The sequence below is a fragment of the Balaenoptera ricei genome, chromosome 11 (assembly GCF_028023285.1).
Source record: "Balaenoptera ricei isolate mBalRic1 chromosome 11, mBalRic1.hap2, whole genome shotgun sequence".
In the NCBI taxonomy this organism is placed as follows: domain Eukaryota; kingdom Metazoa; phylum Chordata; class Mammalia; order Artiodactyla; family Balaenopteridae; genus Balaenoptera; species Balaenoptera ricei.
The window spans coordinates 61,219,724-61,243,311 of NC_082649.1; the positions used below are offsets into that span (position 1 = coordinate 61,219,724).

General features: G+C 40.2%; 1 protein-coding gene across 4 annotated transcripts in view; it reads left to right on the forward strand.

The window, feature by feature from the left end:
• Positions 1-23,588, forward strand: part of ULK4 (unc-51 like kinase 4) — a 539,805-nt gene that overhangs the window by 360,525 nt on the left and 155,692 nt on the right. For 3 of the 4 annotated variants that reach the window (XM_059939363.1, XM_059939365.1, XM_059939364.1), the window contains 2 exons: positions 6,911-7,077; positions 17,107-17,205. In XM_059939363.1, coding sequence (XP_059795346.1) covers positions 6,911-7,077; positions 17,107-17,205 — 266 coding nt within the window. The remainder of the gene's footprint in view (positions 1-6,910; positions 7,078-17,106; positions 17,206-23,588) is intronic. The other variant, XM_059939366.1, reaches the window with a different exon arrangement.

Consider the following 23,588-nt stretch of genomic DNA (forward strand, 5'->3'; position numbering starts at 1 on the left):
TGTTTGTTTCTTTAATATTGAACTGCATGAGCTGTTTGTATATTTTGGAGATTAATCCTTTGTCCATTGATTCGTTTGCAAATATTTTCTCCCATTCTGAGGGTTGTCTTTTCATTTTGTTTGTAGTTTCCTTTGCTTTGCAAAAACTTTGAAGTTTCATTAGGTCCCATTTGTTTACTTTTGTTTTTATTTCCCTTACTCTAGGAGGTGGGTCAAAAAAGATCTTGCTGTGATTTATGTCAAAGAGTGTTCTTCCTGTGTTTTCCTCTAAGAGTTTTATAGTGTCTGGGCTTATATTTAGGTCTCTAATCCATTTTGAGTTTATTTTTGTGTATGGTGTTAGGGAGTGTTCTAATTTCATTCTTTTACATGTAGCTGTCCAGTTTTCCCAGCACCACTTATTGAAGAGACTGTCTTTTCTCCATTGTATATCCTTGCCTCCTTTGTCATAGATTAGTTGACCATATGTGCGTGGGTTTATCTCTGGGCTTTCTATCCTTTTCCATTGATCTATATGTCTGTTTTTGTGCCACTACCATACTGTCTTGATTACTGTAGCTTTGTAGCATGGTCTGAAGTCAGGGAGTCTGATTCGTCCAGCTCCATTATTTTCCCTCAAGACTGCTTTGGCTATTCGGGGTCTTTTGTGTCTCCATACAAATTTTAAGATTTTTTGTTCTAGTTCTGTGAAAAATGCCATTGGTAATTTCATAGGGATTGCATTGAATCTGTAGATTGCTTTGGGTAGTATAGTCATTTTCACAATATTGATTCTTCCAATCCAAGAACATGGTATATCTCTCCATCTGTTGGTATCATCTTTAATTTCTTTCATCAGTGTCTTATAGTTTTCTGCATACAGGTCTTTTGTCTCCCTAGGTAGGTTTATTCCTAGGTGTTTTATTCTTTTTGTTGCAGTGGTAAATGGGAGTGTTTCCTCAATTTCTCTTTCAGATTTTTCATCATTGGTGTGTAGGAATGCAAGAGATTTCTGTGCATTAATTTTGTATCCTGCAACTTTACCAAATTCATTGATTAGCTCTAGTAGTTTTCTGGTGGCATCTTTGGGATTCTCTGTGTATAGTATCATGTCATTTGCAAACAGTGACAGTATTACTTCTTCTTTTCCAATTTTTATTCCTTTTATTTCTTTTTCTTCTCTGATTGCTATGGCTAGGACTTCCAAAACTATGTTGAATAATAGTGGTGAGAGTGGGCAACCTTTTCTTGTTCCTGATCTTAGAGGAAATGCTTTCAGTTTTTCACCATTGAGAATGATGTTTGCTGTGGGTTTGTCGTATATGGCCTTTATTATGTTGAGGTAAGTTCCCTCTATGCTCACTTTCTGGAGCATTTTTATCATAAATGGGTGTTGAATTTTGTCACAAGCTTTTTCTGCATCTATTGAGATGATCATATGGTTTTTATTCTTCAATTTGTTAATATGGTGTATCACATTGATTGATTTGCATATATTGAAGACTCCTTGCATCCCTGGGATAAATCCCACTTGATCATGGTGTATGATCCTTTGAATGTGTTGTTGGATTCTGTTTGCTAGTATTTTGTTGAGGATTTTTGCATCCATAATCATCAGTGATATTGGTCTGTAATTTTCTTTTCTTGTAGTGTCTTTGTCTGGTTTTGGTATCAGGGTGATGGTGGCCTCATAGAATGAGTTTGGGAGTGTTCCTTCCTCTGCAGTTTTTTGTAAGACTTTGAGAAGGATAGGTGTTAGCTCTTCTCTGAATGTTTGATAGAATTCACCTGTGAAGCCATCTGGTCCTGGACCTTTGTTTGTTGGAAGATTTTTAATCACAGTTTCAATTTCATTACTTGTGATTGGTCTGTTCATATTTTCTATTTCTTCCTGGTTCAGTCTTGGAAGGTTATACCTTTCTAAGAATTTGTCCATTTCTTCCAGGTTGTCCATTTTATTGGCATAGAGTTGCTTGTAGTAGTCTCTTAGGATGCTTTGTATTTCTGTGGTGTCTGTTGTAACTTCTCCTTTTTCATTTCTAATTTTATTGATTTGGGTCCTCTCCATCTTTTCCTTGATGAGTCTGGCTAATGGTTTATCAATTTTGTTTATCTTCTCAAAGAACCAGCTTTTAGTTTTATTGATCTTTGCTCTTGTTTTCTTTGTTTCTATGTCATTTATTTCTGCTCTGATCTTTATGGTTTCTTTCTTTCTGCTAAGTTTGGGTTTTGTTTGTTCTTCTTTCTGTAGTTCCTTTAGGTGTAAGGTTAGATTGTTTATTTGAGATTTTTCTTGTTTCTTTAGGTAGGCTTGTATAGCTATAAACTTCCCTCTTAGAACTGCTTTTGCTGCATCCCATAGGTTTTGGATTGTCGTGTTTTCATTGTCATTTGTCTCTAGGTATTTTTTGATTTCCTCTTTGATTTCTTCAGTGATCTCTTGGTTATTTAGTAACGTATTGTTTAGCCTCCATATGTTTGTGTTTTTTACGTTTTTCTCCATGTAATTGATTTCTAACCTCATAGTATTGTGGTCAGAAAAGATGCTTGACATGATCTTAATTTTCTTAAATTTACCGAGGCTTGATTTGTGACCCAAGATATGATCTATCATGGAGAATGTTCTGTGCACACTTGAGAAGAAAGTGTAATCTGCTGTTTTTGGATGGAATGTCCTATAAATATCAATTAAATCTATCTGGTCTATTGTGTCATTTAAAGCCTTTGTTTCCTTAGTAATTTTCTGTTTGGATGATCTGTCCGTGGGTGTAAGTGAGGTGTTAAAGTCCCCCACTATTATTGTGTTGCTGTCGATTTCCTCTTTTATAGCTGTTAACAGTTGCCTTATGTGTTGAGGTGCTCCTACATTGGAACATATATATTTATAATTGTTATATTTTCTTCTTGGATTGATCCCTTGATCATTATGTAGTGTCCTTCTCTGTCTCTTGCAGTAGTCTTTATTTTAAAGTCTATTTTGTCTGATATGAGTATTGGTACTCCAGCTTTCTTTTGATTTCCATTTGCATGGAATATCTTTTTCCATCCCCTCACTTTCAGTCTGTGTGTGTCCCTTGGTCTGAAGTGGGTCTCTTGTAGACAGCATATATATGGGTCTTGTTTTTGTATCCATTCAGTGAGTCTGTGTCTTTTGGTTGGAGCATTTAATCCATTGACGTTTAAGGTAATTATCAATATGTATGTTCCTATTACCATTTTCTTAATTGTTATGGGTTTGTTTTTGTAGGTCTTTTTCTTGTCTTGTGTTTTCCACTTAGAGAAGTTCCTTTAGCATTTGTTGTAGAGCTGGTTTGGTGGTGCTGAATTCTCTTAGCTTTTGCTTGTCTGTAAAGCTTTTGATTTCTCCATTGAATCTGAATGAGATCCTTGCCGAGTAGAGTAATCTTGGTTTTAGGTTCTTCCCTTTTATCACTTTAAATATGTCATGTCACTCCCTTCTGGCTTGTAGAGTTTCTGCTGAGAAATCAGCTGTTAACCTTATGGGGGTTCCCTTTTATGTTGTTTGTCTTTTTTCCCTTGCTGCTTAGAGATGAGGGTCCATTTCTGGAATGTGGAATTGGAAATATCTGCATGAACTCATTATTTTTTTCCTGTCTAAAGGATGTATACTTCCTATCTCTGTCCACTGAATCAGTGACCCAGTAGCAATCAGTGTTTCTAGTGCTGAGACCATGGTCTCTAAATACCAGTCTCATTAAAAGAAACCAGGACTCCTTCGAGAGGTAGCTAATGTACAGTCTTAGGCAGGAATTCATAAGATGAGCTCGAGACATATTATCTTAGTAGAAGGTAGGTCACTTTCAAGGGGCTCTCAGTGGTCAAAAATGGAACAAGTTTAGCATAAAAATAATAGTGATTGAAATCAACTAAAATCCATAAAATATATTATTTAAAAATCTGTTATATTCACATTGATGCTCCGAAGTGAACTGATCAGTAACCTTGGTAATTTCTAGCTTCCCCCACCCCCCTACCTCGGTCCCATTTGGGACTTTCAAACACTCCAAAATCATTGTTGTGAAAACTGGTAAATGATAACAAAGAAACATTTATCAAGCATCTACCTTGCCTTTCCTTTACAAACCATATTTTATGATAACAAAATAAGTTGATAAAGGAAGGTTCTTTACAGAAGAAAAGCAGATGAAAAAATATAGAAGGAATGACAGAATTTGAAAATTCCATATTGCCATGTCTAATGAAATAATACAACTGGACATTGGTCATTAGTAGATAACGTTTGATGGGGAAGTTTATACTGGATGAGATAGGCTAACAACCCGTGAACACTTGGGTCAATTTCAACATCATTAAGAGTAGAAAAACCAGACAGTATATCCTTCCAGATATAATGCAACAGGATATACGGAGTACCCAGCTCCAAGTACTATTGCCAAAATAATCAAACCTGAATGAAATTGAGTCTCTAGGTCTAATTACTATTTACAGGAAATGCAGGGATATAAGAACAACCCAACAAGAACATCTGTAGGAAAAATATTCTCATTTCTCCAACAAATAAATGGCCTGAAAAATTGCAGGTGGGGAAGAGGACTGTTAGAGGTTGAAGGAGACTTAAGATCTGTGGCCACATGGAATGTGTGGACCTGCTTTGTATCTTGAGTCAAACAAATGAACTGTAAAAAAAAAAAAGACAGTTTTGTGACAGTTGAGTTTTGAATGCAGATGGTATATTGCGTATGTTAAGAAGTGGGTTAATTGTATTAGGTGGTAATGGCGTTGTGGTTATGTTTTAAAAAAAGGTATTTGTGAGACTTACAGAAGCAGTTACAGGAGAAATAAGATGATATCTAGAATTTGCTTTAAATACTAAAAAAAAAAAAGTAGATGGGGATAATTAAACAATATTGTCAAACTATTGATAATTATGAAAGAGGGTGATAGGGATTCATTTTACTGAAATTTCTCATGACCTTCTTTGTTTTCATAATAAAATGTTTAAACAAGAAAAACTTGTATTTTCATCTGAAGTGAAAGTTCTGTCTATGAAGAGCACTGACTATATTGCTGAGCTAGGCCATTTAACATCGTATTAATGGGCTTTGCTGGCATTTTCACAGTTATGAAGAAATATTTAGGTCATACTTCATTTCTGATCTCATATGAGCACCTTCCCTGACAGCAGGTGACTTCCGAGTGTAATGTCAGAGCTTGGTGTTTGTTGCCTGTTTTTTCACAGGCTGGAAAGGCTTGCCAGCCCAGCATGGATTCGATTGCATTCATTGTTTGTGCTCCTTGCTTGAAGACTGAATAAAGATCAGGAAGAGCACAGTTGTTCATCAGCTGTTTCGTCTGAATCAAGCAGCGTGTAGATGGGTATCCAGGGGTCTACCTCCTCCTTCTGAAGGGCCATGTCCTTCTCTGCTGTTCACATAGCTGGGTCCCTTGCACCTCTGACCATCAGCATGATGTGTCACAAAGTAATCATGAACTCCCCAAAAGAGAACATCTTCTCCTGCAGCATGTGTTTACCACATACTACGTTTTAAAGCCCTTCTACCCTGCCTGCAGCTCACAGACGCCAAGTGCTGATTCATAGCGGGCACTTGAGAGATGCATGCTAACTCAAAGGAGAATGCCTGTCGGTGTAATGCATGTGTCCTAATAATTGCTTTTCTTTACTATGTGTCATTGATGATTTGTGCTATCAAACCTTGTCACTTGATAGAGAAATTCTGCTAATAATTCATTCTACTCTCCCTTCAAGTATATTTATTTTCAGCTTTGTGGCTTATACCAGTTTTTGCCGCAAGGATTACAACTTTGAATGATGCTCTGTAATTTTGGTTTCTCTCTGCCTTTAGTGACAAAGTTAATTGCTTTTGTAGTCTAATTACTTTGCACTTGTCTAGGAACACTAGATTGGTTTACTGGAAATGACAGTGTGTAATGTCTGGGAAAGGTACCAAAGCTTGTATGGCTGTGCCTGGCAGAGTTTCCATCCAGTTGTCCTGAGAACTAGGGGCCAATGGATTGCAGGTCCAATAAATAAGTGGATTGCAGGTTCAGCTTACAACACATGTCCTACCTCCTTACCATGTTTTTTTCCCCATCTGCTAGTGTAAAATATTTATGTTCGAAGATTCAGTTTTTTCTAGAACATTGAGATCTATTGATACTAAAGGACCCCCTTACCGTTTCGGTTTATAACATTTCACGTTGTCTTTTCACCACGTTTACATCTGAATCATTTTGGGAATTCAAAATGTAATGCTGCGTTACAATAATAATAAAAATGCCAACTTAAATGTATTGGTCATAACAAACTACATCAAAGTGAAAGCTGATGAAGACCAGCCACACTGTGAATATGAGGTTTGCAGAGACAGACCTGGCAATTTCTCAATTTCACATTGCTTAAAATCATTATCTTACATTTTGGAATGCATGTGAAAAAAATCACTTCATTTCTTTAGCCTCTTGAGGTGACCCAATTACTTGTCCATCCTTGATAGATCCCCAGTTCACTTGCAGTCCCTGAGCCACCCCATGAAGAACTGTACCTTTAAACAGAACCTGGGGACAGGATGTTTGCATACAGCACTGTGCAGTGTCAGGGAGTCTTCCATCCCTGTGAAGCCTGTCCATGTAGGATAGTGTTTCTCAAAGTGTAATTTGGGGAACCCTTCCATCAAAATCAACGGGAGAGCTTTTTAACAAGTGTATTCCTAGGCCTCATTCCAGGCTCCTGAGCAGACTCTCTGGGCGTGTGGCCTGGGAAGCTGCATTTTAGAAACCTTTCCCAAGTGTACCTGGTGCAAATACAGTTGAAGGACTGTTTAGAGTTTATGCAACGTAGACTATGTATGCCTACTCTGCTGGGTTTACGTGACACGTTATTTTTATATTTTATGATGAATGTTTTACCCTTCTCCTATTTTACCCCCAGGACTGGTCCATCATGTCTGTAGCCTGTTCACTGAAACTGCCACACTGTGCTTGGATGTGGACAATAAAAACAACAACGAGATGGCAGCCGCCCTGCTATTTTCCCTGCTTGATATTTTGCACAGCATGCTGACCTATACCTCCGGGGTCGTGCGACTGGCTCTGCAGGTAGAGGACCTCTTTCTCCACATCTTGAACAACCCTGTGCCACGTCCCACTTCCCTTTCCTTCTCTTTTCTCTCATCTTCCTTGAATGTGTCTTTATTTTGGGAAAAGAATATATGATTCTAACAATAGGGAGAGAATACCATATTTATTAGCCATCTTTGGGTGACCAGTGTCAAGGACAGGTAATTTGAACACAAAATCTGAAAGGAAAGCAGGAGAGGCCCAAGCAAAGAATTGGGGAGTACTCATTAGGGAACTGCTGGCGACCCAGAGATCATTTGGACTGTGGGGTTGGCCAAGCCGTGTGTAGTTTTTCCTGTCCGGAGATGGCACTCCAGCCCACCCCCAACAGGATGGATTAGCTAGCGAGCAGCAGCGGATTGAGATTTTTCGTGCACATACACACGCACACATAATGTGTTTGTATGTGCATAGATACACACACATACGTATACGTGCATATGCAACACATAAACCCTCACACTTGCTTTCCCTTAAGACTGATAATGTGGAATTGCAAGATGGTTTTTTGCTTTTTTGTTTTTTAATATCTTTATTGGAGTATAATTGCTTTACAATGGTGTGTTAGTTTCTGTTGTATAACAAAGTGAATCAGCTGTACATATACATATATCCCCATATCTCTTCCCTCTTGTGTCTCCCTCCCACCCTCCCTATCCCACCCCTCTAGGTGGACACAAAGCACCGAGCTGATCTCCCTGTGCTATGCGGCTGCTTCCCACTAGCTATCTATTTTATTTATTTTACATTTGGTAGTGTATATATGTCCTTGCCACTCTCTCACTTAGTCACAGCTTACCCTTCTCCCTCCCCATATCCTCAAGTCCATTCTCTACGTCTGCATCTTTATTCCTGTCCTGCCCCTAGGTTCTTCAGAACCTTTTTTTTTTTTTTAAAGATTCCATATATATGTGTTAGCATACGGTATTTGTTTTTCTCTTTCTGACTTACTTCACTCTGTGTGACAGTCTCTAGCTCCATCCACCTCACTACAACTAACTCAGTTTCGTTTCTTTTTATGGCTGTAATATTCCATTGCATATATGTGCGACATCTTCTTTATCCATTCATCTGTCGATGGACACTTAGGTTGCTTCCATGTCCTGGCTATTGTAAATAGAGCTGCAATGAACATTTTGATACATGACTCTTTTTGAATTATGGTTTTCTCAGGGTATATGTCCAGTAATGGGATTGCTGGGTCATATGGTAGTTCTATTTTTAGTTTTTTAAGGAACCTCCATACTGTTCTCCATAGTGGCTGTATCAATTTACATTCCCACCAACAGTGCAAGAGTGTTCCCTTTTCTCCACATCCTCTCCAGCCAGCATTTAATGTTTGTAGATTTTTTGATGATGGCCATTCTGACCAGTGTGAGGTGATACCTCACTGTAGTTTTGATTTGCTTTTCTCTAATGATAGTGATGTTGAGCATCCTTTCATGTGTTTGTTGGCAATCTGTATATCTTCTTTGGAGAAATATCTATTTAGGTCTTCTGCCCATTTTTGGATTAGGTTGTTTGTTTTTTTGATATTGAGCTGCATGAGCTGCTTGTATATTTTGGAGATTAATCCTTTGTCCATTGATTAATTTGAAAATATTTTCTCCCATTCTGAGGGTTGTCTTTTCGTCTTGTTTATGGGTTCCTTTGCTGTGCAAAAGCTTTTATGTTTCATTAGGTCCCATTTGTTTATTTTTGTTTTTATTTCCATTTCTCTAGGAGGTGGGTCAAAAAGGATCTTGCTGTGATTTATGTCATAGAGTGTTCTGCCTATGTTTTCCTCTAAGAGTTTTATAGAGTCTGGCCTTACATTTAGGTCTTTAATCCATTTTGAGTTTATTTTTGTGTATGGTGTTAGGAAGTTTTCTAATTTCATTCTTTTACATGTAGCTGTCCAGTTTTCCCAGCACCCCTTACTGAAGAGGCTGTCTTTTCTCCATTGTATACTCTTGCCTCCTTTATCAAAGATAAGGTAACCATATGTACATGGGTTTATCTCTGGGCTTTCTATCCTGTTCCATTGATCTATATTTCTGTTTTTGTGCCACTACCATACTGTCTTGATTACTGTAACTTTGAGCTGGAGGAATCAGGCCCCCTGCAAGATGGTTCTGAGGGCTAGAGATGTATTGGGTTGGCCAAAAAGTTCCTTTGGTTTTTAAGTAAAAATAAAAGACACATTTTTCATTTGTACCAAGAGCTTTATTGAACAACATATGCACCCTTTTTTGTTCCACTGCCTTCTGCCATTTTTAGGCAACTTCGTAATTCCGTCTTCCCAAAACTTTTTATCTTTTTGAGCAAATAACTGTTCCACGTACCTTTTACAGTCTTCCAGGGAATGGAAATTTTTTCCATTAAGAGAATTTTGTAAAGACCTAAATAAATGGAAATCCGAAGGTGCAATGTCTGGTAAATATGGCGGATGAATCAGAACTTCCCAGCCAAACTGTAACAGTTTTTGCCTGGTCATCATAGAAACATGCGGTCTTGCGTTATCCTGTGGAAGATTATGTGTTTTCTGTTGACTAATTCTGGGCACTTTTCATTGAGTGCTGCTTTCAGTTGGTCTAATTGGGAGCAGTACTTGTTGGAATTAATCATTTGGTTTTCTGGAAGGAGCTCATAATAGAGCACTCCCTTCTGATTCCACCATATACACATCACCTTCTTTGGAAGAAGACCAGCCTTTGGTGTGGTTGGTGACAGTTTATTTCACTTACCCCACAGTCTCTTCCATTCCATGTTATTGGGCAGTATCCACTTTTTATCACCCATCACAATTTGTTTTAAAAACAAAACGTTTTCATTACATTTCAATGGAGAATCACATGTGGAAATACGGTCAGGAAGGTTTTTTTCCCTTAACTTATGTGGAACCCAAACATCAAAGCGATGAACATAACCAAGTTGGTGCAAATGATTTTCAGCGCTTGATTTGGATATTTTGAGTATGTCGGCTATCTCCCGTGTGGTATAACATTGATTGTTCTCAATTGATGTCTCAATTTGATCACTATCAACTTCAACTCGTCTGCCCGACCATGGAGCATCAGCCAGCGAGAAATCTCCAGCATGAAACTTTGAAAACCACTTTTGACACGTTTGATCAGTCACAGCATCTGCTCCATACACTGCACAAATCTTTTTTTGCGTTTCAGTTGTGTTTTTACCTTTCTTGAAATAATAAAGCATCATATGCTGAAAATGTTGCTTTTTTTTCTTCCATCTTCATTATTAAAATGGCTACACAAAAATCCACCAATTTTGATAAGTCTTTTTTTAAATGCACGCTGATATGACAGCTGTCACTAACAAAATTGTTTCAAATGAAGTTAAAGACAACTAAGTGCTACTAGGGCCATCTTATGGGAAAACTGAGTGAATCTTTTGGCCACCCCAATATTTAGTGGCTATAGAAAAGTCAGGTAGCCCCAGACTGTAACCTGGCATCGTGCTCTGAGGAAGGAAGGGCATGTGAGTTCACTGAGTAGTACTTTCTGTGTTAGGTGTTAGGTACCACCACATGCTTGTCTCCTTTCATGTTTTTTCTAAAGAATTGAGTCAGCTGATACTTAGATCATGGGATAGCACACAGCCAATATGAATTCACTGTTATATTTAGAATCCCAGTAAAATTGCAAGAGATGTGTATCAGTGGTAGCATCCTGGCTTGGATAGATGCAGAAGTTGATGTTGAAAGCAGACTGTTCTGATACCTTGCCAAGAGTCACAGTAGCAGAGCCAAGAATGAATCCCTAGACCCCAGTTTAGTCTCTGTTATTCCTAATTATCTTTTACCCGCAGTTAAAGTGGTGAAGTATGTAGCTTGTCTCATGTGTTTTAATAAATAATTCCAAGATCCTCTCAACCAAGATGATAGTCAATAAGTTTTAACCCAAACTTGTAAAGCCAGTAGATGAAAATGGCCTTTGGACTACCTTGCTGTTTTTATTTGCTCATATTCTAAATGAACAGTAAAGCTTGGCTAAGTACTTATGGAATCCCGAATTACGGATTTCTCTTAGTTTTCCCTCTCTTTTCTAATAAGTGTCTTTTCAGAGAGCATTGTTTCTTTTTCTTAAAATTTTTATTGGAGTATAGTTGATTTACATTGTTGTGTTGGTTTCTGCTATACAGCAAAGTGAATCCGTTATACATACACATAGGTCCACTCTTTTTTAGATTCTTTTCCCATGTAGGTCATTACAGAGTATTGAGTAGAGTTCCCTGTGCTATACAGTTGGTCCTTTTAAGTTATCGAGAGCATTGTTTCTTATTTCAGTTTCCACAGTGGTAGCTTTATGTAATTCTTCAAGGTGTAGTTGATAGTTACTCTCACAAGATGCTATGATTATATCAATCTGTAAAAGATTGTGTAGGTTGTGGATAAAAAGGATCGGAAGTCTAAAAATCCTTTAAATTCCAGAACGTAGAAATCCTCTTTTATTTCAAGTGATCAGGTAGGGTGTTTAAAAGGAAACTCCTTAGTACAAAATATTTTCTAATTCTTTTTTTCAATTTGTTAGTGTACCAATAGATCACTGTTTTTTATTCTTTCATTTTTTTCAGCACCACTTTGTATTTTACTGCTGTCATCTTTCTAAATCTTTCCCTATAATATCTGCCAAGTATTGCTTTTGACCTTGATGACCGACTTTGATCTACGTGATACCTGGTGTCAGTCTGAAAGAGGCAGAGCCCTTGAGACTGAATTAGGGAAAAGGTTGGGGAAGGAAATGGAGTGGGCATCAAAGACACATCCTTCTAGAACACTGAGCTGTAAGTTCTTTCCAAAGCGTAAGTCACTTCTTCCATTTGTAAACATGCTGCACACCTGGGATTCTTCTGCATTCAAAGCCCATGTCTGCTTTTAACAGGAACCTCTCGAAAGTAGAAGAGCTGAGTGTTGCCAGTGTTAAAAATGATAATAGTGCTTAGATTTATGACGCACTTTTCTTTCTCAGGGAGGAGAGGGATATGATGCAGGAATGTGTACTGGGAAGGTGAGGAGTAGGGGAGGGAGGTGTCAGATTCTCTGTTAGGAGTCCAGTCCCTATCCCCAACCTACCTTGTGAGTTTGTGTGTGAAAGATGTGGAAGCAGAGACGAATAGATGCTCAGGACTCACTGGTGTGATGGGAGCCCCTGGGCTTTGCAGGCTGGAACACCTTGGATTTGAATCCCAGCCACGTCACTTTTACCTATGAGGCGCTGGGCACGTTACTTGACCTGTCTGAGTATCAGTTTCCTCGTCTGTAAAGTAGACATGCTAACTACTCAGCAGGGGACTTAAATGAGAGAATACGAGATATGTAAATATGATGTGCCTTAAGTATACCTGGCCCAGGGAAGGTAAGCGATAAATGGTTGCTGTATTGTTAATAGCAACAAGAAGAAAGGTGCTCATCTCCCCTTCCGGTTTACAGAGGGTTCCTGGGGGCCATGATTTCTTCATTTCTGTGTCCTGGCACATAGGAGGGCACTCAGTTCGTATTTACGGAGTGAACTAACTCCTAGCAGGCTTACGAGATATAAATTTATGGTTTTATTTTGCATTTGTGAGCCTAGCCCAGGGCTTGGCACCTGTGATTTTGGCAGGAATCAAGAGAAGAAGGGTGTTAAGTGTCAGGGAGCTTCATTTTGGTAAGACCGTCAATACCCAAATAGTGGAGTGAATCATCATCCTAATACACTGAGATGCCTCACCACTGGAAGGTACAGGGTCCTGCAAAGTGAACAGGGGCGGGGGATGTTACCAAGTCTGGGGGCTAGGGCAAGAAAATATTCAATATTAAAATCCAGGTCACCTGACTTCCCAATCTGGGCCTTGTCTCTCACTTCTGGAGTGATGGGGGCAGCTTGATACATTACGCTGGTAGTAGGACGGTTTAACTGCTGTTGGTCGGCAGGTGTGTCGGCATTGCCTGGAAGACTGAAACGTGGCCACTGAGTCTTCTTTGATCTCACGCTCACGTGAAGGCTGTCAGCGTAGGGGCTACAGTCTCTATTTCAGTATCTCTTGGAGTTACCAGTTCGACTCCTCCGGGCTTTCCCCTTATTGTTGTCCCCCATGAGCTACCCTGTCTGGTAGCTGAGTGCAAGTGAGATTTGTCTGCTGTAGTCCATGGTCCTCATCGTTTCTCTCCTGCCCTTGAAAACTTTGATGACATCTCATTATCTACATGTCATTTTCTAACTCCTTGGCAAGACGGTCAAGACCTCGTATGATCAGCCCCAGGGTGGTTTTCCAGCCTCGTCCGCCAGCCCTCGTGCAGCCCGTGCTCACGCCAAACAGTCACCTTGGCATTTTCCACGTGGATCCTGTGCCTTATCACTCCCGGCCTTTCCTCACGTGATTCCAGCACCTGAAACACCGGCTGTCCACGTCATTCCCTGCAGACCATGTCCCCACTATCCAAACGGTGAAGTTGTGTCACCTTTTCCTACTCCCGCCCCAGCTCCTCTATTCCCTCCTCCACTGTGGCAGTTTTCACACTCTGCCTTTAGGGCAGTTATTTGAAAGCTTGCCGTTCTTCTTCTTCTATTTTTAAATTTTATTGAAGTATAGTTGATTTACAGTGTTGTGTTAATTTCTGCTGTACAGCAAAGTGACTCAGTTATGCATATGTATACTCTTTCTCGTATTCTTTTCCATTATGGTTTGTCACAAGATATCGAACATAGTTCCCTATGCTATACAGTAGGACCTTGTTGTTTATCCTTTCTATGTATAATAGTTTGCATCTGCTAATCCCAAACTCCCAATCCATCCTCCCTCCCCCACCCCACTCCTCCCCCCTTGGCAACCACAAGTCTGTTTTCTATGTTTGTAAGTCTGTTTTATAGATAAGTTCATTTGTGTTGTGTTTTAGATTCCACATATAAGTGCTATCATATGGTATTTGTCTTTCTCTTTCTGACTTACTTTGCGTAGTATGATCATCTCTAGATCCATCCATGTTTCTGGAAATGGCATTATTTCATTCTTTTTAATGGCTGAGTAGTATTTCATTGTATATAGGTACCATGTCTTCTTTATCCATTCATCTGTCGATGGACATTTAGGCTGTTTCCATGTCTTAGCTACTGTAAGTAGTGCTGCTATGAGCATAGGGGTGCATGTATCTTTTGGAATTATAGTTTTGTCTGGATATGTGCCCGGGAGTGATATTGCTGGGTCATATGGCAACTCTGTTTTTAGTTTTTTGAGGAACCTCCATAGTGTTTTCCATAGTAAAGCATGCCATTCTTTTAATGAAGCCGTGAGGTTCTACAGAGTGGGGACTGAGTCGTATCATCTGTGCATGGCAAGCGTGTGGGTGATGGTGTTTGGGGAGCACACCGAGTGTTGAATTGAATTGTCTAGGCCACACCATTGCAGGTTGTGCTCTGTTGTGCTTAAACCTGCTTAGGACGTTGGCAGCAACTGCCTGAGGAATTGACTCTTGTTCACTACAGGTGCCGTACCTCTGTGTTTATGTAACAAACCTCTGTTGAGGACCTGCCCCCTGTGCACTAGATTCATGTAGCAATGGTAGATGTAATAGGGTTATATTCTTCCTGGCCTTTCTTCTTGTGCCAAGAAGTTAGCTGTATCCCTTTATCTCATTTTGGGTAATGCTGTAATGCCATTTAATATTACATATGGCTCATAAGTTGACATACCCATGTTTTATATGTTTACAGCTATTAAATTTATATTTCTACCTAGAGTTCTCGTCTGAGATCTGTACTTAATATATTCAGTAGCTTCCTAAACGTGACCACTAGAATGCCCCACAGTCCCCTCAAATTCAACATGTCTAAAGCGGAGCTCAGGATTCACCTCCCAAACCATTCACCTGCCAGCAAGCCCTGCCCCTCTCATCCTGCTGTGCAAACTGGAAACCTGGGGGTCATTCTTAAAATTTCCCTTTTTCATATTCCCCATCTAATTTGTCACCAAATAATTTAGATTTTGCTTCAAGCACTACTGCTAGCACCCAGCTCAGGCTGCCCTCTCCTCTTGCCCAGGCTGTAACAGCTGGGTGAGCCAAGAACCCTGGATGGCCAGGAGTGGGGTCGGTTACCAGCCAGCAAGGACTGGGGCAGTGAGTCGTGGAAAGGGATCAGTGGGACCAAGGCAAAGGCAGAGGACTGGACAGGGAGGACCGTGGCAACATCACAGCAGAGGTGGGTCTTCTTGCTGTGGAAAGAGCCCCTTGCAGAATGCACACATAAGGCACCTGGGAATCGAGAGGCTGACTCTGGAGAGTGTGCCGTTGGGGAGCTGGAGAGACCCTGAGAGAGGCTGGCCAGGCCCCTGTATTCATTGCTCGGCTACCCACACGTGATCCCCTTGGCGCACAGAGTCTCTGCCGTGGGCCTGGATTTTTGTGAGGAGAGTTGAATTTCATATGCATTCCTGATGTGCACCTTCCTCTTGTGCAAGCTATAGCATTCCCTTTCTGGAACCCTTGGCATCTTTATAAGGAGGTGGTACCCGAATACTGGCGGGCAAGGTCAGGATGCTTCTTGGTGACAGTAACAAATGACTGTAGACCTTGGAGGGTCTGGAGGCCCGCTGGATATCCTGGTGGGAAGAGTCCCACAGTGTGTGCTTGTGCTTGTAGCCGTGTCTCCTTGCTTATGTGTGTTTGGAAAGGAAGCAGTGGCCCCATGCCCCTCCCTGCCTAGGTGCTGGTTTGCAAGACTGCCTTATTTTTCCCAAGAGACAGTCGGTCTACTCTAAAGGATAACATGTTAATGTGCAAAGGCCGATATTCCACCTCACATGGTGCTTCAGAAGGCAGGATCAACAGCCGAACTTCAGAAAGGTTCAGACCTAGGGTAGTGCTACGCGTTTGTTTTCTGGGAGGAAATTTCACCTCTCTAATAGAGGCCAGGGGTTGAGGTAGGGATAGGGGAGGGGAGAGGTGAGAGGAAACTCCTAGCTACCAATTGTTGTTGTCCCCCTTGGCTGCAGAGAGGTGCAAGCTATTAAAAGGCAGGTGTCTGATTTTCCACAGCATCCTTTTGAACCAAGGAAAGCGGGCCACTTAAATTCTGTCCATAGGCCCGAAGGCAGAAGCAATCTTGGCATTTATGAGAGGGGCCCCAGAGTCCAGGTTAGTGACCTAAGGCAGGGCAGCCTGCTCTAAAAAGGCTCTGGCAAAGGTCATTACCTAAAAGTAGTTTTGTTCTGAGTGAAATTAAAAACAGAGAGGGTGTATGTGAATGAAATGTGTATGTACTATAGCAAATACAATAAATAATCAGTGCCTTCTCTCAGTATAAAATTATTCATCTCTATGATAGAAATCTTCTCTGAAATGAGGCAGGTCTATAAAACTCCTGGGAAAGACACACTTAAAGTTAAAGCCACTCATTTCTCAATTCTTACTTCCATTGCATACTTCCTAAACAATGGACCTGTGTCTGAAGCTTCTTCATGCAGTGGTCCAAAGCCTGTTCATTCGATAAATATTCTAGATGTTATCTGGGCAGGTGTGTGCATATAGAGAAGGAAAGCACAGCAGAGTGCATTTGGTCTGCACCATATAATGTGTATAACAGTGCCCAGAAGAGGTGAGCTCGTGTGATTTGGAGTCATTTAGCCTGGATTCATCCTCCAGCTTTGTCACCCATTGTCTGTGGGACTTTAGACAAACTACTCAACCTCTCTGAACTTTAGTCTTCTCCCCTGAAAAATGGGGATAACCGCACCTCGTCTCAGGATGGTTGGGAAGATAAAGTGCTTTACCACCCGCAGTGTGTGAACATCAATATCATCCCTCCAACGACAGCCCGGGTTATTGCTTTATCTGTGGTCCGCCTCTGTGGCCTGAGCTGGTGGCAGTGTGTGTACTCTCTGTCATGTGATAACCGAGCATAACTTCTCTTCAGGGGCCTGAGGTCACATGCTTCCTCTGCGCCGTCATCTGTTGGGGCTGGGTGGACCTGTCTCCTGTGGCCAAACTGACTAATCTCCAAGACCCCCTCCCCCTCTCCTCCCCCTGTTCAGGCACAGAAGTCCGGCTCTGGAGGGAGCACTCAGGCCGCAGAAGACCTGCTGCTGCTCGGCAAGCCTCTGACAGACCTCATCAGTCTGCTCGTCCCACTGGTAAGAGCTCACGCACCTGCTTGTGTGTCTCTCAGGTCGTTGCAGAGGGTGAAGTGATTTTATTTGAATTTCATGATGTCTTGAGTTGCTATGCTATTTTGATTCCTTTCAAAACTAGAACCAAAAGAAATTTCAGAAGATTATTTAGCCTGGAAATACTAAATTTCTACTTTAATCGGCGGGTGGCTAATCATTCATTTAAGTGGACATTTAAGTAAGGCAGAGCCTCAAATTCTTCTTAATGGATGTGAGGTAAAAAAAAAAAAAAGGAAAATCAAGAAATGAATTCCAAGAAGGAAGAGGAAATCCATTGTGGGCATCAATTCTCTTTCAAAAAGATATTTTAGGGTTACTTGGCATGCAGGACTACCCTGGAATCCAGAAGTGCAGACAGAGCTAGAGCATATCTACCACAGTCTCCACAGAAATAGAATGAAATAAGTGAAATTACATGAAAACAGATGAGACTTCACAAGACTACTGAGTATGTGAAAAGAACCCAATGGAGACTTGGAGTTTGCACCAACTGAACCTCATTGTAGTTTTGACTTGCATTTCCCTGATAATTAGCAATGTTGAGCATCTTTTCATGTGCCTATTGGCTATCTGTATGTCTTGTTTGGAGAAATGTCTTTTTAGGTCTGCCGCCCATTTTTTGATTGGGTTGTTTGTTTTTTTTGTTATTGAGTTGTCTGAGCTGTTTGTATATTTTGGAAATATTCAGGACATAGATGGGGCTCCAGTGAACAGAGGGAAGACTAACCAAATCATGCACTCTTTAAGGACATATAAAAGACTCAAAACATCCCCATTAAATATAACTGATGCAATATATGATATGTAGGATAATACTTATATTAATAGCATATAAGATTTAAACAATAAAAAAAGCTTAAAGGCAGTTGAAGAATCTATTTCAGGTAAATTTCTAGGGCACTCTATTTCACATATGTATCTTATAGACAGGGTTTTGAGATTTGCTTTAATAGTTGAATTTATTCCAATTAGATTTATTCTTAAACTTATCTTTGGTCTTAATTTTACTGTCTTATTGTATATTTTCTTTCTAAATGTTTTCCTCTATTAGACGTAAGGTGTAATGCAAAACAAAAAACCTTTATCAGGACAAAGAGAAGGACTCTACAATGGTAAGGAATAAAATCCACAGGAAGATACAATAACTATGAACCATTTTGTGTCAAATATCAGAGCATAGAACTATAAAAACAGAGAAGGACCAAAACATACAGGGAAGGACCAAAACATATAGGGAAAAAAAGTACAGTAATATCAAGAGATTTAACCTGTCTTTCTCATTGCTTGACGACTCAAGTGGATGAAAATGGTGATGTAGAGCAGGGGTTGACAAACTAAGGCGTGTGGACTAACTCTGGCTGACTGCCTCTTTTTGTAAGTAAAGTTTTATTGAATACAGCCACACAAACAGTTGTCTACGGCTGCTTTTGCATCTTGACGGTAGAGTTGAGGAGTTACAACAGGGACTCTGTAGCCCACAAGCCTGTGTTGTTTACTCTCTGGCTCTTTACAGAAAAAGTTTGTTGACCCCTGGTATAGAGGATATGAAAACTTTAGTTAGATTAATCTAATAGAAGGATATCCGTCTCTCTACCCTGAAAATAGACTGTACCTTCTTTTCAGTTTTCTGGAAATACTTTAAAAAGTTTACCATGTGTTAGGTTAAAAGAATATCAATAAATTCCAATAAGTAGGAACGGTATAGACCACATTGTTTAACCGTAGTACACTTAAACTAGAAGGAAAAATAAAAATAACAATACACTGTTAGCAAATATTATTGATGAGCACAGTCAAAGACATTGTGATTGTATCAGTCTGGGTCCCATCAGAAGACAAACCACATAGTGATTTAAACAGGAGAATTTCAATATCAAGAATTATTAAGCTATCATTGAAGAGTAAATGTAAGATTTAAAAAGAACTCTGTAGGGTATCCGAAAGCTGAGGGAGAGGGAGAGTACCTCAGGAAGGACAAACTTGAAAGGGGATACCTCTTCCCCAAGGCTGTGGGTCAGACCTCATTGGAGAAGGTGTGACTGCAGCCAACAGGACAGTGGGCCAATTTGCTGGGTTGCCCAGGCCAGAGCTGGTCCACGATCCCTGGGGAAGCAGGAAGCAACCCTTGAGAGTGCCGGTGAATCGTAGCTAGTGGGCAGATGCACAGAGGGTGGCAGGGTGCCGCTGCTGGTGGTGGGAGGCCTGGAGGGTCCGATGTCTGTGTAGGGAGGACCACAGGAGACGAACCCAGAGAGGCAGGCAAGTAGGGGGAGTCGGGGTGCCAGTGCTCGGGAAAGCCTGGAATGCACGGTCTCCACTAGGGAGAGCAGTGGAACTGTGTTCACAGGCCAGGCTAGGATGAGGGCTGCAGAGGGGCCCAGTATTGTGGGCCCCCGGTGAGGTCAGACCTCCACCAGATGCCACCACACCCGTACTTCTGGCCTACACTACAGCTGCCAGAAATAGCTGGAGAGCCCCTTCTTGCTGCAGTGTGTCCTCTGAGATATTTTCCCCAGCCTTTGGGACTCTGAACTCCTGTTACTAGTAACTTGATCACACTTAGTTTCTAGTACATTGGCCGAATGTCTGCCTAACGTGTGTGAACTGTGTTGTGTACATACACATTCACCACTGGAGTCATTAGGTTTAAAAATGGCCTGCGACGAACATTCAATATGTCTTCTCCGGAAAAGATTAATACACATTTATAGCTGTGTATACAGTGAAGAAAAATAGTAATAAGGCTATTGAGGGCCTCAACTAGAGCACATACAGACCAAAGATAAATTTTTACAGTGGTTGTTAAAAAGGTGATAAGTTACAGAATGAGGTGCTGGAATTGCTTTCCCACAGGGAAAAATAAGCAGACTTTTAGTTTTCACTGGACTTGGGTAATTGTAGAGGTATTTTACCTAAAGGAAGGAGAATGAACTTGTTAGCTTTTGAGGTTCTTTCCAGATAGGGTCCTGTGAAAGTAAGCATACTTATCCTTCAGGGAATATGAAACCTGTCAACCCATAATTTATGACCCATGTTTATATTATACACTATAAAATCATAGTGAACTGTGGGTATAAGACTGATCCTCAGTCTGACTTTTTTTTTTTTTAAATAAATTTATTTATTTATTTATTTATTTATGGCTGCATTGGGTCTTCATTGCTGCACGCGGGCTTTCTCTCGTTGCAGTGAGCAGGGGCTACTCTTCATTGCAGTGTGCGGGCTTTTCATTGCGGTGGCTTCTCTTGTTGGGGAGCACAGGCTCTAGGAGCGTGGGCTTCAGTAGTTGTGGCGTGTGGGCTCAGTAGTTGTGGCTCGCGGGCTCTAGAGCGCAGGCTCAGTAATTGTGGCGCACGGGCTTAGTTGTTCCGCGGGGCTCAAAACTGTGTCCCCTGCATTGGCAGGCAGATTCTTCACCACTGTGCCACCAGGGAAGCCCCTAAATGTTTTCTTTTTTAAGAAAATACAAAGCCAGGATATGTATCCCAGATGAATTTTGTAACTAGATAATTAATTGCTATAAAACTTACGCTACAGCTTCCTTTTCCCCCTATTAAAATAAGTATTTTCAAATTTATAAGAGATAATTGTTTTTAAGGTTTTCCTTATTATATGCCAAAGATGCCAGGCTTCAGCCTGGCTTATGCTTTTCATACTAACCATGCCTTTCTCGGCCACTGGAAAGGTGTCCCTCTGCAGTCTGGGTAGGATTGCAGTCCTCACTTAGCATCTCCTATGTTGATCTCCTGTAATATCCTCTGGATAACTTTTTTTTTAGTGAAGTGTCTGGCAGTTCTTCTTGGCTGTAAACTTGTAGCCTCCTGACAAAAAATTATTGAATTACAGAGATCCAGCATATACTCTGCAGATAATAATATACAGGATCCTCAGTATACCTTCATAAGCATCATGCATAAGATCAAAGAACAGCCATTGGGTACGCAAACATGCCAATTTATCACACAATACAATATAGAAATTTTTTTGTTATGCTTCTAGGTTCCCTGGGGCCCTGTGGAGGGAATAACTAACTACATGATTTGGGCCAAGGAAGAAGGGCTGTTTGAATTTTTTTTCTTTTTTTGTTGTGATGAAATAAACATAACGTAAAATTTACCCCATTAATCATTTTTAAGTGCGCAGTTCAGTAGTATTGAATATATTCATAATGTTGTGTAGTCATCACCACCATCCACCTCTGTAATTCTTTTCATCTTGTAAAACTGAAACTCTATACCCATTAAACAGTAACTATCCCTTCCCCCCACCCACAGCCTGTCAGCTACCATTCTATTGGGTTGGCCAAAAAGTGCCTTCGGTTTTTAAATAAAAATAAAAGACACATTTTTCATTTGCACCAAGAACTTTATTGAACAACGTATTCACCCTTTCGTTCCACTACCTTCTGCCATTTTTCAGGCAACTTCATAATTCCATTTTCCCAAAACTTTTTATCTTTTTGAGCAAATAACTGTTCCAGTTCTTTAACAGTCTTCCAGGGAATGGAAATTTTTTCCATTAAGAGAATTTTGTAAGACCTAAATAAATGGAAATCCGAAGTGCAGTGTCTGGTGTATACAGCGGATGAATCAGAACTTCCCAGCCAAGCTGTAACAGTTTTTGCCTGGTCATCATAGAAACATGCGGTGTTGCGTTACCCTGATGGAAGCTTATGTGTTTTCTGTTGACTAATTCTGGGCACTTTTCATTGAGTGCTGCTTTCAGTTGGTCTAACTGGGAGCAGTACTTGCTGGAATTAATCATTTGGTTTTCTGGAAGGAGCTCATAAGAGAGGACTCCCTTCTGATCCCACCATATACACATCACCTTCTTTGGATGAAGAGCAGCCTTTGGTGTGGTTGGTGGTGGTTCATTTCACTTGCCCCACAGTCTCTTCCATTCCACGTTATTGGGCAGTATCCACTTTTTATCACCCATCACAATTTGTTTTAGAAACAAAACGTTTTCATTACATTTCAATGGAGAATCGCATGTGGAAATACGGTCAGGAAGGTTTTTTCCCCTTGACTTATGTGGAACCCAAACATCAAAGCGATGAACATAACCAGGTTGGTGCAAATGATTTTCAGCACTTGATTTGGATATTTTGAGTATGTCAGCTATCTCCCGTGTGGTATAACGTTGATTCTTCTCAATTAATGTCCTGATTTGATTGCTATCAACTTCAACTTGTGTACCTGACCGTGGAGCATCGGCCAGTGAGAAATCTCTGCTACGAAACTTCATAAACCACTTTTGATGTGTTCGATCAGCCACAGCACCTTCTCCATACACTGCACAAATCTTTTTTTGCGTTTCAGTTGTGTTTTTACCTTTCTTGAAATAATAAAGCATAATATACCGAAAATGTTGCTTTTTTTCTTCCATCTTCAATATTAAAATGGCTACACAAAAATCCACCAATTTTGATAAGTCTTTTTTTAAATGCACGCTGATATGACAGCTGTCACATACAGTCTAACAAAATTGTTTCCAGTGAAGTTAAAGACAACTAAATGCTACTAGAGCCATCTTATGGAAGAAAATGAACGAAACTTTTGGCCAACCCAATATTTTCTGTCTCTGTGATTTTGACTATTCTAAGTACCTCATGTATGTGGAGTCATATATTATTTGTCATTTTGTGACTGGTTTATTTCTTTTAGCATAGAAGTGGTATTTCATTGCAGTTTTAATGTGTTTTTCTCTAACTATTAGTGATATTGGGCATCTTTTCATGTGCTTATTGATCATTTGGATATCTTCTTTGAAGAAATGTCTATTCACGTCCTTGGCCCATTTTTGAATTAGGTTGTTTGGTTTCTTGTTGTCGAGTATTAGAGACTGTGTAATCTGAAAATTAACCCATTATCAAATATATGATATTAAAATACTTTATGCCTTTCTGTGGATTGCCTTTTTACTTTGTTGATATCGTGTTTTGATGCACACTTTTTGAAAATTTTCATAAAGTCCAGTTTGCCTAATTTCTCATTTGTTGCCTGTGCCTTTTGTGTCATATCCAGGAAATCGTTGCCAAATGCAGTGTCATGAAGATTTTGCCCTTTGTTTCTTCCAAGAATTTTATAGTTTTAGGTCTTACATTTAGGTCTTTCATTCACTTTGAGTTTATTTTCGCATGTGGTGTTAGGTAAGGGTCTAACTTCATTCTTTTGAATGTGGATATCCAGTTTTCTCAGAACCGTTTGTTGAAAAGACTATCCTTTCCCATTGAACGGTCTTGGCACCCTTGTCAAAAATCATTTGACTATATATGTGTGGGTTTATTTCTGGAATCTCTGTTCTCTTCAGTTAGTCTGTATGTCATTCTTCTGGTTTGATCATTG